At 39.5% G+C, this 11,584-nt stretch overlaps 1 protein-coding gene across 1 annotated transcript; it reads left to right on the plus strand.

The window, feature by feature from the left end:
* The first annotated feature begins 4,806 nt into the window (after nucleotides 1-4,806).
* On the plus strand, nucleotides 4,807-6,537 carry gpr31 (G protein-coupled receptor 31). The gene is made up of 2 exons (XM_026143651.2): nucleotides 4,807-5,657; nucleotides 5,868-6,537. The coding sequence occupies exons 1-2, from the start codon at nucleotides 5,121-5,123 to the stop codon at nucleotides 6,330-6,332; spliced, it is 1,002 nt and encodes a 333-aa protein (XP_025999436.1). The 5' UTR covers nucleotides 4,807-5,120; the 3' UTR covers nucleotides 6,333-6,537.
* The last annotated feature ends 5,047 nt before the right edge of the window (nucleotides 6,538-11,584 follow it).

Genomic DNA, 11,584 nt, shown 5'->3' on the forward strand with positions numbered 1-11,584 from the left:
GGTTGGCCTGAGGAGGGATGTAAACTCCAACAAGCATGAAGGAAGAAAACTCCTACGGTGAATAAAGTGGTTTGCAGTTGATGAAAAAAGTTTTCAGGTTTGGGCCGGAGTATTTCTGTAACACTGTGACAGCAGTACACCAACCTTCGTTAATCTAGAAGCAGACTTCACCACCCCTTGTTTTCCCTGAGAGCTCCGTTTTGCGGTCTGCCCGGTGAAGTTGGAAGCCTGGCACATTTGAGACAGCGTCTGGGATTCGTTCATTGAGCCAGGTTTCAGTAAAGCACAGGGCAGCAGAGCGTGCAAAGTCCTTGTTAGCCCGGTTTAAAAGCAGTAATTCCTCCACTTTGTTTGGAAGAGAGCAGAGATTCGCAAGATGAATGGAGGGGAGTGCCGTGCGGAATGCCAACGTGATTTCACCAGTGCACCAGCGCGGGTCCTCCGTCTGCGTCTCCTTCAAGCGCCACAGAGAGCTGCTGTGCCTTGACTAAAATCTCCAAAAAACTTTCCAGGTTTATGAAAAAAGGATAAAAACTATTTTGAGATGACTGTCTGATGTTTAGCAGTTGATCTCTGGAAAAAAAAGTGATGTGGTCTGAGTGACCAAATGTACGGAATATAAACAAAACGAAGGAAAGTGCAAGAGAGCGCAGTACCAAGGCTGACAGGCAGCAACTTGTCCAGCTAAGTACCAACAGCTGAAAACGCACAAAGTAATCATCAGTAGATGAGACTGCAGACTAATGCCAGAATGTAATTTAATCTCAATACTCAATTATTTCAAATAAATACAGAAAACCAATTACAAACAGATGGTCTTTGACAGGTAAAATGAGGATTAGTCATCAGTGGTAATTTCCCAAATGAAAGGAAGTGAACTATCAGCTTCCACATTATTGTCATATTTTTAACTCTTGCACTGAAAAACTAAATTTAATGTGAAAGAACTGTTGAGGTACAGAGATCCTTAATGCAATCGACCATGTAACATCAGTGGTACCAATTCTCCAACCCACACACTGAAGGAGTGAGCAGGGTTCACTGCTCAAAGAATACTAAAATTAGCTTTTCATCAATGCAGGATAGTAAATAATTATTGAAGTATGCCTCAGATATACTGCAGTTTCACAAGGTTCCCCTCTGTTATGCATCAAAAGGCCATACAAGGTGTTTCAAAAGCCAAGCGGGAGAGTTGGTGTTGTGAAACATGTTTCTTTAACCAATGTGAAGCAGTTTGTTAAGCAATGCTGCAGAATAGCTGTCAAATCAATAGTTTGTGGCGTAAAGAATGTACAGGTGTGGTTTCATTCATTTAACCAAGAATTTTACATGCCAATAAAAACTAATAATTGCAGCATTGTTAAAAGCTACTTAAGTGTATAATAATGTTTTTATGTTTATATATATATATAACACCCAGCACGCCCCTGTTTATCCTTCAAGCTCGGGTCCTCTACCAGAGGCCTGGGAGCTTGAGGGTCCTGCGCAGTATCTTAGCTGTTCCCAGGACTGCGCTCTTCTGGACAGAGATCTCCGATGTTATTCCCGGGATCTGCTGGAGCCACTCGCCCAGCTTGGGAGTCACCGCACCTAGTGCTCCGATTACCACGGGGACCACCGTTACCTTCACCCTCCACATCCTCTCGAGCTCTTCTCTGAGCCCTTGGTATTTCTCCAGCTTCTCGTGTTCCTTCTTCCTGATATTGCTGTCATTCGGAACCGCTACATCGATCACTACGGCCATCTACTGCAACCGTAGTGCTGCATTAACATCATCTAGCAGACCTTCTGAGGGTACTTCACGTAATCTTGGTAACCGGCTACGGGGGATCCAGGTTTCAAGCTTGGCCATGATCCTATTTTTCAGGTCAGTTCCCCTCGCACTCAACGATCCTTCTCCTATCGCACTTGGGGCTATGTACCCAATCTACACAATATTTTCACGGACCGGCCTTTAAGGTGTCGCGGATAAATACAACAAAATAAAATGATACGACCAAGACAAAAAGTGTGGTATTTTGTAAATATAATAATAAATGCAAATTTACTGTGTTATTGTGTAACTTTATTAGCAGCGTCCTCCTGAAATGCACCAACAACATTGACAGTAACATCCTCCTCTCTGCCCCTTAATGCTCTCTGGACGCTATGGTAATGCATAAATATTTCTTTCAAAATAAGATACACAACTACAACACGGGAAAAGACCCAGGGAAACCAAGTTAACGATAAAAACCTTGGAAACCAGTACCCCGGTACCGCTGCTCTATTGAACTTGACTGCATGCTGAGGTGGCAATTCAGCCATTTGATTCATGTTACAGCAGCTCATGAGTAAATGAAAATGGTGCAATAAAAGTACTTTTAGAAGTACATTTTTCCAAGCATTAACATTTACTTAAATTTACTGGAGTAGAGTTAGGGGTTGCCACTTCAGCATGCAGGGTTAACTCTGGTTTTACTGTTCTGAAAAAGGCCTTTTTCAGGGAACACAAAATGGTTAACAAATTAAAGCTGTTCTGCAGCAATTGTGGTTGACCAAGCCTTAAAAGCTGGTGCTACTAATTCCTACAGGTGTTTCAAATTGCCTGGATTACTCTGCCTGGATAAAAGTAGTGTTGGAACACACCTTGGTACCATATGTTCGTGAGCACCAGTAGAACAGTATTGTACTGCAGAAAGTAGTGTGATGCTACAAAAATGGTGAGAAAAAGGCAATTAACAATGGAAGAAAGAAAGACCCTCATAACATTAAAAAATTTAGGTATTTCTTCCACAGAAATTGCAAAGAAAGTCAAGGTGTCACTGAGTAGAGTTTCCTTCACAATCAAAAGCACTCAGAAACTGGGGCAAACTGTGACAGGAACAGGTCTGGCAGACCCAAAGCCACAGTTGAATCAGAGGACAGGTTTCTGAGAGTTAACGGCTTACGTGATAGGCGGCTCACAGGACAACCATTTCAAGCACAGCCTTGATAGTGGTCGTGGTAAGCAAGTCTCAGTTTCAACTGTGAGGAGAAGACTTTGAGCTGCAGGTTTGACAGGACGAGTTGCAGCAAGAAAGCCATTGCTAAGATGTCAGAATAAGACAAAGAGGCTTGCCTGGGCCATGAAACACTGTCATTGGACTACTGAAGACTAGAAGAAGGTATTCTGGACCGATGAATCATAATTTGAAATCTTCGGTTCACCACGCAGGATCTTTGAATGCCATCGAGTATCAAAGGGATGGTTCCACAGTGTTGGCATCAACTGTCAAACATGGAGGAAGAAGTTTGATGGTCTGGGGCTGTTTTGCTAAATCCAAGGTCGGTGACTTGTACAGTGTGAGAGGCACCCTGAATCCTACCTTAGTTATGTTGTAATAGGTGTAGGCTGCTGGGGGATTCCCATCATGCACTGAGTATTTCTTCTTTAGTCACCTTTCTCACTATCTATGTGTTAATAGACCTTTCTGCATTGAATCATACTTGCTATTAATCTCTGACTCTCTTCCACAGCTCATCTTTTGTCCTCTCTTCCTTCTCTCACACCAACTGGTTGCAGCAGATGGCCCCGCCCCTCCCTGAGCCTGGTTTTGCCGGAGGTTTCTTCCTGTTAAAAGGACGTTTTTCCTTCCCACTGTCGCCAAAGTGCTTACTCATAGGGGGTCATATGATTGTTGGGGTTTTCTCAATATATATTATTGTAGGGTTTACCTTACAATATAAAGTACCCTGAGGCGACTGTTGTTGTAATTTGGCGCTGTATAAATAAAATTCAATTGAATTGAATATAATCAAACTAATCAACGTTAGTTAGTTTAAGTACAACGTTACAACTGAATGCTAGTGGACTCAAAAGTGGGCTTGAAAATCTGGAAACAGCAGGTTAACGTCTGACAGGCTACAAATATTGATTAAAAAACATTGATCACGTGGTTTTACAGTATTGCTCTTAATATTTTATAAAAGCAGAAGCATCTACATCTAAGTTCTCTATTGACAGTGTTCTCTCTTTCAAGATACTTTTATCATAAGAACATTATGCCTTAATTTTTTATATGTTTTTAAACAAAAAGAAAAATTAAAGATAGCAAAAGAAAGTTAAAAGACTATTTAAAACTGTCTTTCAGCCAGTCTTGTTAAAATCATGAATAGTATTGTTTTCACAATGACCCTGGAGGGAGAATCTAACTCTTTAGAGATGCTTGGACTTGCTGAAGCAGTGAAGGCATGCAGAGCAAAGTGAGGCCTAAGGCCAATACACCCCCCACCCACCCCCACCCCGTGTTTTTCCCCAAACATCCCCAAGTAGCATTTTTAGCATCTGCATAAGAGGCCTGCACTTTTAAAAGTGATACAAACGCAAAAATCTCTGAGCTGAGATGCTTGACAGCTGTCATTCTAGATAAACTAAGTGACACAGTAGCTTAGCAAAGGCAAGATGGTTAATTCTTTCTCAAAAACCTGAAATGTTCCCACAATGTTTCCCCATACCGCTGTCACGCTGTCAAAAGTCAAGCTGGTGCTATCAGTGCTTGTTTTAACTTGGTTACACAGACCTTGTCAGGGCTTAACGAGGCTACACAGAAAGTTTGTTTACATGCCATGATTAAAAAACAAAGGTGCTTTTGCTTCGTAGTTAGATGTTTGAATTGTTTGTATTCTATATTCTATATCTATTTTACAAGTGAGTTTTGGTCTATGTAAGTCCCGTTGGTCTAACAGTGCAATAACAGCTGGTGACTCACCCCCTCATGCAATAAGGAGGAGCTACAAACTGGGGGCAGAGCAGCAGTACAAAAGAGATGCCTACTGTACCTGCACACTGACTTACTTCCAGATTTAACTGGAACTGGTACTGACTTTCGCCTGAAAGGACATAAAGTAGCAATGACTCAAGGACTGAAAGAAGAAACCTAAAGTTTTAAAAAGGACCAAAACTAAAGACACCGAGGAAACCTGTTTGACAGGATTTCTTCTGTTTTGATTGCAGGATGGAACTCGATCTTTGAAGTGATTTCCTCTTCACTTTAGAGACAATGCTTTGCTCTATGCTTCCAGGGTAGAATCTGTTTCTGTTTTCAAGCTTGGAATTAATATTTGCTGACCCCCAGGCAATTTGTTTTTTGACTGCTAAAATGGAAAGCACCAATGGAACTGAACAACCTCTTGAAGACGATGAAGCTGCCGAGATACAAGTGTACAAGTTCTATGCAGCCGCAATAATTGTGATTTTTATCTTGGCTTTGCCTCTGAATGCATCTGTCATCCACCTCTTTATTTTCAAGCTAAGGTTTTGGAAATCCAGCACAAATAATATCTTCCTCTTCAACCTGGTTTTGGCTGACATCCTCCTGCTGATCTGCTTGCCCATAAAGGCCTATACCTTCATCCAGGGAGTTAGAAATAGTAACAATGACGCTGTCTGCAAAGCCATGCTTTTCATGTTGTTTTTAAACCGTGGAGCTAGCATCGCCTTCCTAACAGCGACTTCCATCCATCGGTATTTTCATGTGGTGCACCCTGGTCGAAAAAGTCCCCTAAAAGCGCTTAAGAAGTCTCCACAGATCTCTGTCCTCATCTGGGTGCTGCTTCTGCCTCTCACCATCCCCACCATGCTCAAAAACTTTGACTGCTCTTACAGCCTCATTAAAGAAAATGCTACCGTGATCAAGGTAATGCTTACTTGTTTCATGCCTTATTCTCTCTTACTGTAGACAACACGTGCATAAATTAAGGTCATTGTGTCTTAATACTTATAACAGTTTAATAAGAGTTTAATTTTGTTTTAAATCTAGGAATCCTCCACAGCAGTCATGCAAAGTGATTTTTAAACAGAGGTTAGACTGCTGACATTCCCTTTTATTTTTATCCCCCTATCTAAGGATGTGGTGGATGGCATCAGAGAGACTGTAATCTTTACTCAGATCCTGATCCCGTTTGTCATCCTGCTCTACTGCACTGTGCGCATCGTCAACCGACTCAGGAAAAAAACAGTCGGGGATAGGACCAAGCTGAAGAGAGCGGTATTTCTGGTCACTGCTGTCATGGTGCTCTTTTCATTCTGTTTCCTCCCCTGCACCATAGCCAGGATGGTTCTGCTTACCATTCGGGTCAAAGATATGCCTGATTACATCGAGCACAAAGCTGTAGTGGCCTTTGATGGCCTCGTGGTCCTCTCCTACATAGACTGTCTGCTCGACCCACTTGTCTACTGCTTCTCTAGCACCAAGTTCAAAGCACTTTATCTATCCAATTACTTCCCATTTTTAGTAAAAGAAACTCCACAGGTCAGCTCAACAGGAAAGTCAAACAGAACTACAAATGCTACTGTCATTTCATGTTTATGAAAACAAAGAAGGGAGAGTTCCCATACAGAGTGTGGTTTCACTCTATAGTAGCCGCAGGTTGAAAAAAATGGTTCAATGGTTAAAATGTGTTATGAGGACAAGGCATATATATATTTGAATTCCTACTTTCTTAAGATTTTCAAATATACAGAAGTAAAAAATGAAAAAATATATTAGTTTATCAGCTCTATGGATATAGCACAGGGGTCAAAGTTTGAAATTTCTCTAAGAGAATGCCTCCCAGCCAAAGTATGCACATCTGTTCTTCTGTCAAATTATACCAACACAGCTTTTATCTAAGCCACAACAGTGAAACAAGTTTTTGTTTTTCACACCATCTGTTAGATAACATTTAGGGGATCCTCAGTCTGCAGGTGATTAATACGTCATTTTAAAAGTACATACAGGGAAATTATCATGACATGATCATTTCCAGCTCATAACAGTTCAATATAATAATTATTTTTTATATTCATATTTATTTTGTCTTATACTGGGCCATGTAGCAGACATTCAGGTTATCCACAGTCAGAAGTAAGTCTCGCTCTCAGTCATGTGTCTTCTGATTGGCTTCACATCATCAAATGGTGGAATGGGAAGGATCTACACAATTTTAGGCAGGTGGCTTTAACATTGTGGCTGGTCGGTACTGAACTGTTTGTGACGTGTGAATAGAGATATGTATATATATTCATCCTGAGATTATTTCTAGTAAATGGATTACGGTATGTTGGGAACACCTTGATGATACCACCTTGAAAGCTCTGCTCACAAAGTGCCACGCCCACAAACGACTCTTACAATGTAACACGTGAGTCATACACTCAACCTGAACTAATCTTCACCCTGACTTAGTCCCAGAAATCCCAGCATTTCTATATAAGTCACATGGGTGAAATTACTCACCTTAATGACACCATCAGTAGATGTAGCGCGCCGAGTGAGGGTATGTCTGGTGTAACTGTCTGTCAGTAAATAGACACCTCCCTGATTTAAGTAGTCAATAAGCTGGAATCTGGTGAGTCTATGCTCCCTGCTTTCATCTACAATTTAAATCGTCTGTGGGTTAACAATGAGTCACTGCAAGGTACAAACACTTATGCACTTATTTGGAATAGCAGTATTTGTTATAGTTCTTTGTCGTAAGAAAATAATGAATAACTACAAGTGTAATAACTGAGTTAAATAATTCTTTTGAGTTATGGGTAAAAAACAAACTGAGGACATTGATACATAAGCTAAGGCAAAAATGTAAATAATAAGGAGACAGAGTTAGAAGCAATAAATATTAGCACCCTGCAGTGATTACTTTGTTTACTTGTCTGAAAGTTGTGTAAATGTGACATTTTGAAAATATTATTTGTTTATCTGTGACCCTAATGAATTCAGCTGCAAAGTCAATATGCTTCATTCTTGTGTTACCATATCATTCAATCTGCATTTTACATTTAAAAAGTACATTTAGAAATCCACACTAAAAAAATGGCCTTTTGATGGATGACTACACACTCTGGACATAAAGAAAAGAGAGTAAAAGAGTAGGAGGGAGTCCTTACCTTCCTTGAAAGGAATCTTTGCAGAGTCCTTATTATTTATTTCTGGCCTTTTGAACCAGATGGTTAAAAAACATTATTACCACCCTGCTAGCTTTCCTTTTGGGGCTGCCAATATTTGGGTTTTTTGGTATGCAGGAAAAAACAACAACATAATTCTCCCCATCAGCACAAATATGAATACAACCGTGCCTTTTTTGTGGATAAGAATTACATTATATTATTCAGACTTAAATCACTTCACAAAAAGTGACACTTATTGTTTTCTTAGAAATTCCGAATGTTTTCATACCCTAGATATATTGTAGCAGTAAATTAAGTTGTGAAAAAGACTAACACAAGTTGGCATTTTATATTTTTGTTTGCATGAGGCATTTTGTAAATATTTTGTGTATTTTTACTTCTGCACCAACATGTTAATCTTCATTTTCTGCTGATGGCACATCAGAAATTTTGGTGTACATGTATATGTGGATATATGTTAATATATTTGCATACAACAGCTAATTAAATTAACAAAAAGAAAACATTTCCATGATGTTCAGATGTGGGTGAAAACACATTCAGGCCAAAATACAGCTCCTCTATGGGGTTATGAGTGAATGTCACTGTTGTGACAAGTGGCTCTATTAATTAATTAATGAGGTAAAAAGTGTCAAAAAATTGCTGGTTCCACTCTTAACGGAGAGCTAAAAGCCTTTCAGTGTATATTTGTGACTGAAAATGATGGCACGGATGGAAAACTTCTGGAAGGCTTTAGGAACCACAAAAGACGACTGTAATGTATCTAATGGTGAACTTTAAACTCAATCTGCCAAAATGATTCATAATTATTACCATTAAAACTTTTTCTTGGCCGTTTTGTCTCTTCTTGCACAAATACGTTTGAATTTAGACTCAAGAAAAGAAGAGAGACAGATCAAGGGTTGCTGGGATACAAGCAGTCAAACATGTGGTTATGGCGTGTTGACACATGTAAAAAGACCAGTTCTGACAAGTTTTGGCAGACATCAAATTAGAACACATTACGTAGCTTTTACTGACAGAGATGACACTGGGATTTCTAAAGAATGTGAGACCATGTAAAGAAATAAGATAAGAAGAGACTGTATCTGAGGGAAAAACATGACATTGAGATTTTAGACAGAAAAGGGAGAAATATGCCATTTACTGTTTACTGTATATAACTACATACATTAATATTTTTTCAAATATAAATTTTGTTTTAAAAAAATAGTTCATTTTTTCCTTTCATGTGACATGAAAACACTTTTTTTTATTTTTGCGGCCAACATGTTGTCAAACTAATGACTGAGAGGGAAAAGAAGTTGTCTCATTTTAACTGTTAGCAGTAGTTTGCACACCACGGCAGGTACTCCTGAATGTAAGTAGCCTCTCAGTAGGTCAGTGCACTCAGCTTAGCCACAAAAAATGCTCGTTATTGATTCATGGAACATGATTAAAATCTAACCCAACAAGGTTTCTTCCCAGTCCCAAAATCTACTGAAAGAAGCTCGACCCACAGTGACATCGTTCAACATCCCACACAAGCCACAGAATTGCTGCCAACGCCTTGGTGCCAAAGAACAGAGAAAACCCTCTGGGATCCCACATGCATGTCCATACCCAGATCTGTTACAGTTGTTTTGGCAGTAGGATAGGGACCTAAAAAGTGTCAGGCTGCTGGTATTAACATTGTGTTTGATTTATAATTTAGATGTTGCCTGGTTAAGTAATACTGTTTGTTGCATTATCTGTACTCTATGAGATTTATAAAACTAAATCTTTTTTTTTTTTTAAATTAGCTTAAAATACAGACAGACTGAGATGTAGGAATCATTGCACAGCATAGATAATTCACAAGCAGACAGTCAACCGGTGGCTATGTTAGCAGCAGGCCTCTGGGTCCGGGCTTGTCCAAATATTTCTCTGTGCTCCTTTAACCGCAGTTTGTTACAGCTGTTTTGGATTCTTGTACACATGCTCTTCGAAGTTATTTAGTTTATGTCTTGATGTAAGATGTTTACTTTGTTACGCCTCATTTTATTTTGGCAGTCTTTTGTTCCCTGTGTTTTGCATTTAGTTTTACTTCATTTATCTTGTTATCCTGTGATTGTTTGGACCTGTTTGTTTTCCCTGTTCCACATTCTCTTGGGGTCCAGGGTATAGTTGGCCGTTTTTGACTGCTTTGGATTTTACCTTTATATTTCCCCTTAAAAAATTGTTTTCTTTGCATTGTTTGTGGTATCGTTGCTTTCAGTACAACCTCACGTCTAAATTTACAGTTATTTTTTCATGTTAACATAGTGTATTTATACAATTGGCCTAAAATAACACAAAAAACCTAAAATTCAAGCAAGTAAGTATTTTTTATTGTGAGAACCACAAACATGTTAAATGAATCATTTTCATAACTTCATCAGGTAGTGGCCTCCAGCTCACACTGGAGCATCTCGCAGCCGAGGGTGACATGACAGGAAAGAGAATCAGCACCTCCAAGTCTGAGGTCATGGTCCTCACCCGGTCAAGTGCCCACTCCAGCTTGGGGATGAATTACTGCCCCAAGTGTGGAGTTTAAGAATCTTTTGTCTTGTTCACTTTTGAGGAGAGAAGGGAGCTCGGATGAGAGATGAGATTTGCTCATTCAAATCAAATTTTACCGTAGTTTAGTTTTATTTCACGATAATAAATCAATACAAGATATGAACTCTTATTTATTCTCCTTTCTTTTAGCAGCTGCTCTGGAGAGTATAGTGATGGTGGTTTTGATATGAGTCATGTCTGTACGGAAGAAGCATGTTTTTTATTAAAATATTACAAAATATTACTGATTGTCTATTTAACTTGAGTAATGCTGTTGCAAAATACTCACAACTTGCTGTAACACTAAAACATATTTATTTTTAAACTGCTCTCACATTATCTTGGTAAGAACTTATAAATAACATAGCAAAGAACAGGGAAACAGTCAGAACCCATCTCCGATCTGAAGGTGCAGGGAAGCAATCCAGAGCAAAATTAACCTGGTCATTTACATGGTAATTTCTACGATGCAAATGAATTACACTGTAAGACAATATGAATTAATTTCCCCATACCAAACAATAGTTTTCCCATAGGTATGGGAGTCGAGAACCGGTACTTGCAGAAAATCGGTTCCCAGTAGTCCAATTCCTGCTTCCTGCTCCAATTGTCTGCTTGATCTCAGTCCCGCTTATCGGTTCTTGCACTCACACTCACAGTGGGATGTAAAAGTTTGGCCAACCTTGTTAACACTTATTTTCCTGTATAAATCGTTGGTTGTTACAATAAAAAACGTCAGTTAAATATATCATATAGGACAGCAGTCCCCAACCTTTTTTGCACCACGGACCGATTTATGCCCGACAATATTTTCACGGACCGGCCTTTAAGGTGTCGCGGATAAATACAACAAAATAAAACTATTACCGGTACCGAAAAAAGAAGATTTATTCATAACACATGTGAAAAGACCCAGGAAAACAGAGTTAACGATAACAAAATAACGCTGAAAACCGATAAAAACCCTGAAAACCATACATTTCACACCTGAGCCTCAACTCTCGCGGCCCGGTACCAAACGACTCACGGACCGGTACCTGTCCGAGGCCCGGGGGTTGGGGACCGCTGATATAGGAGACACACACAGTGATATTTGAGAAGTGAAATGAAGTTTTT

This window comes from Astatotilapia calliptera, chromosome 15 (genome assembly GCF_964374335.1).
Source record: "Astatotilapia calliptera chromosome 15, fAstCal68.1, whole genome shotgun sequence".
Lineage (NCBI taxonomy): Eukaryota > Metazoa > Chordata > Actinopteri > Cichliformes > Cichlidae > Astatotilapia > Astatotilapia calliptera.

Excerpts from the sequence above, each read along its gene's own strand:
- gpr31 (XM_026143651.2), top strand. The coding sequence starts at position 5,121 with ATGGAAAGCACCAATGGAACTGAACAACCTCTTGAAGACGATGAAGCT. Across the intron at positions 5,658-5,867 it reads AAAATGCTACCGTGATCAAG|GATGTGGTGGATGGCATCAG; the intron begins GTAATGCTTACT and ends CCCCTATCTAAG.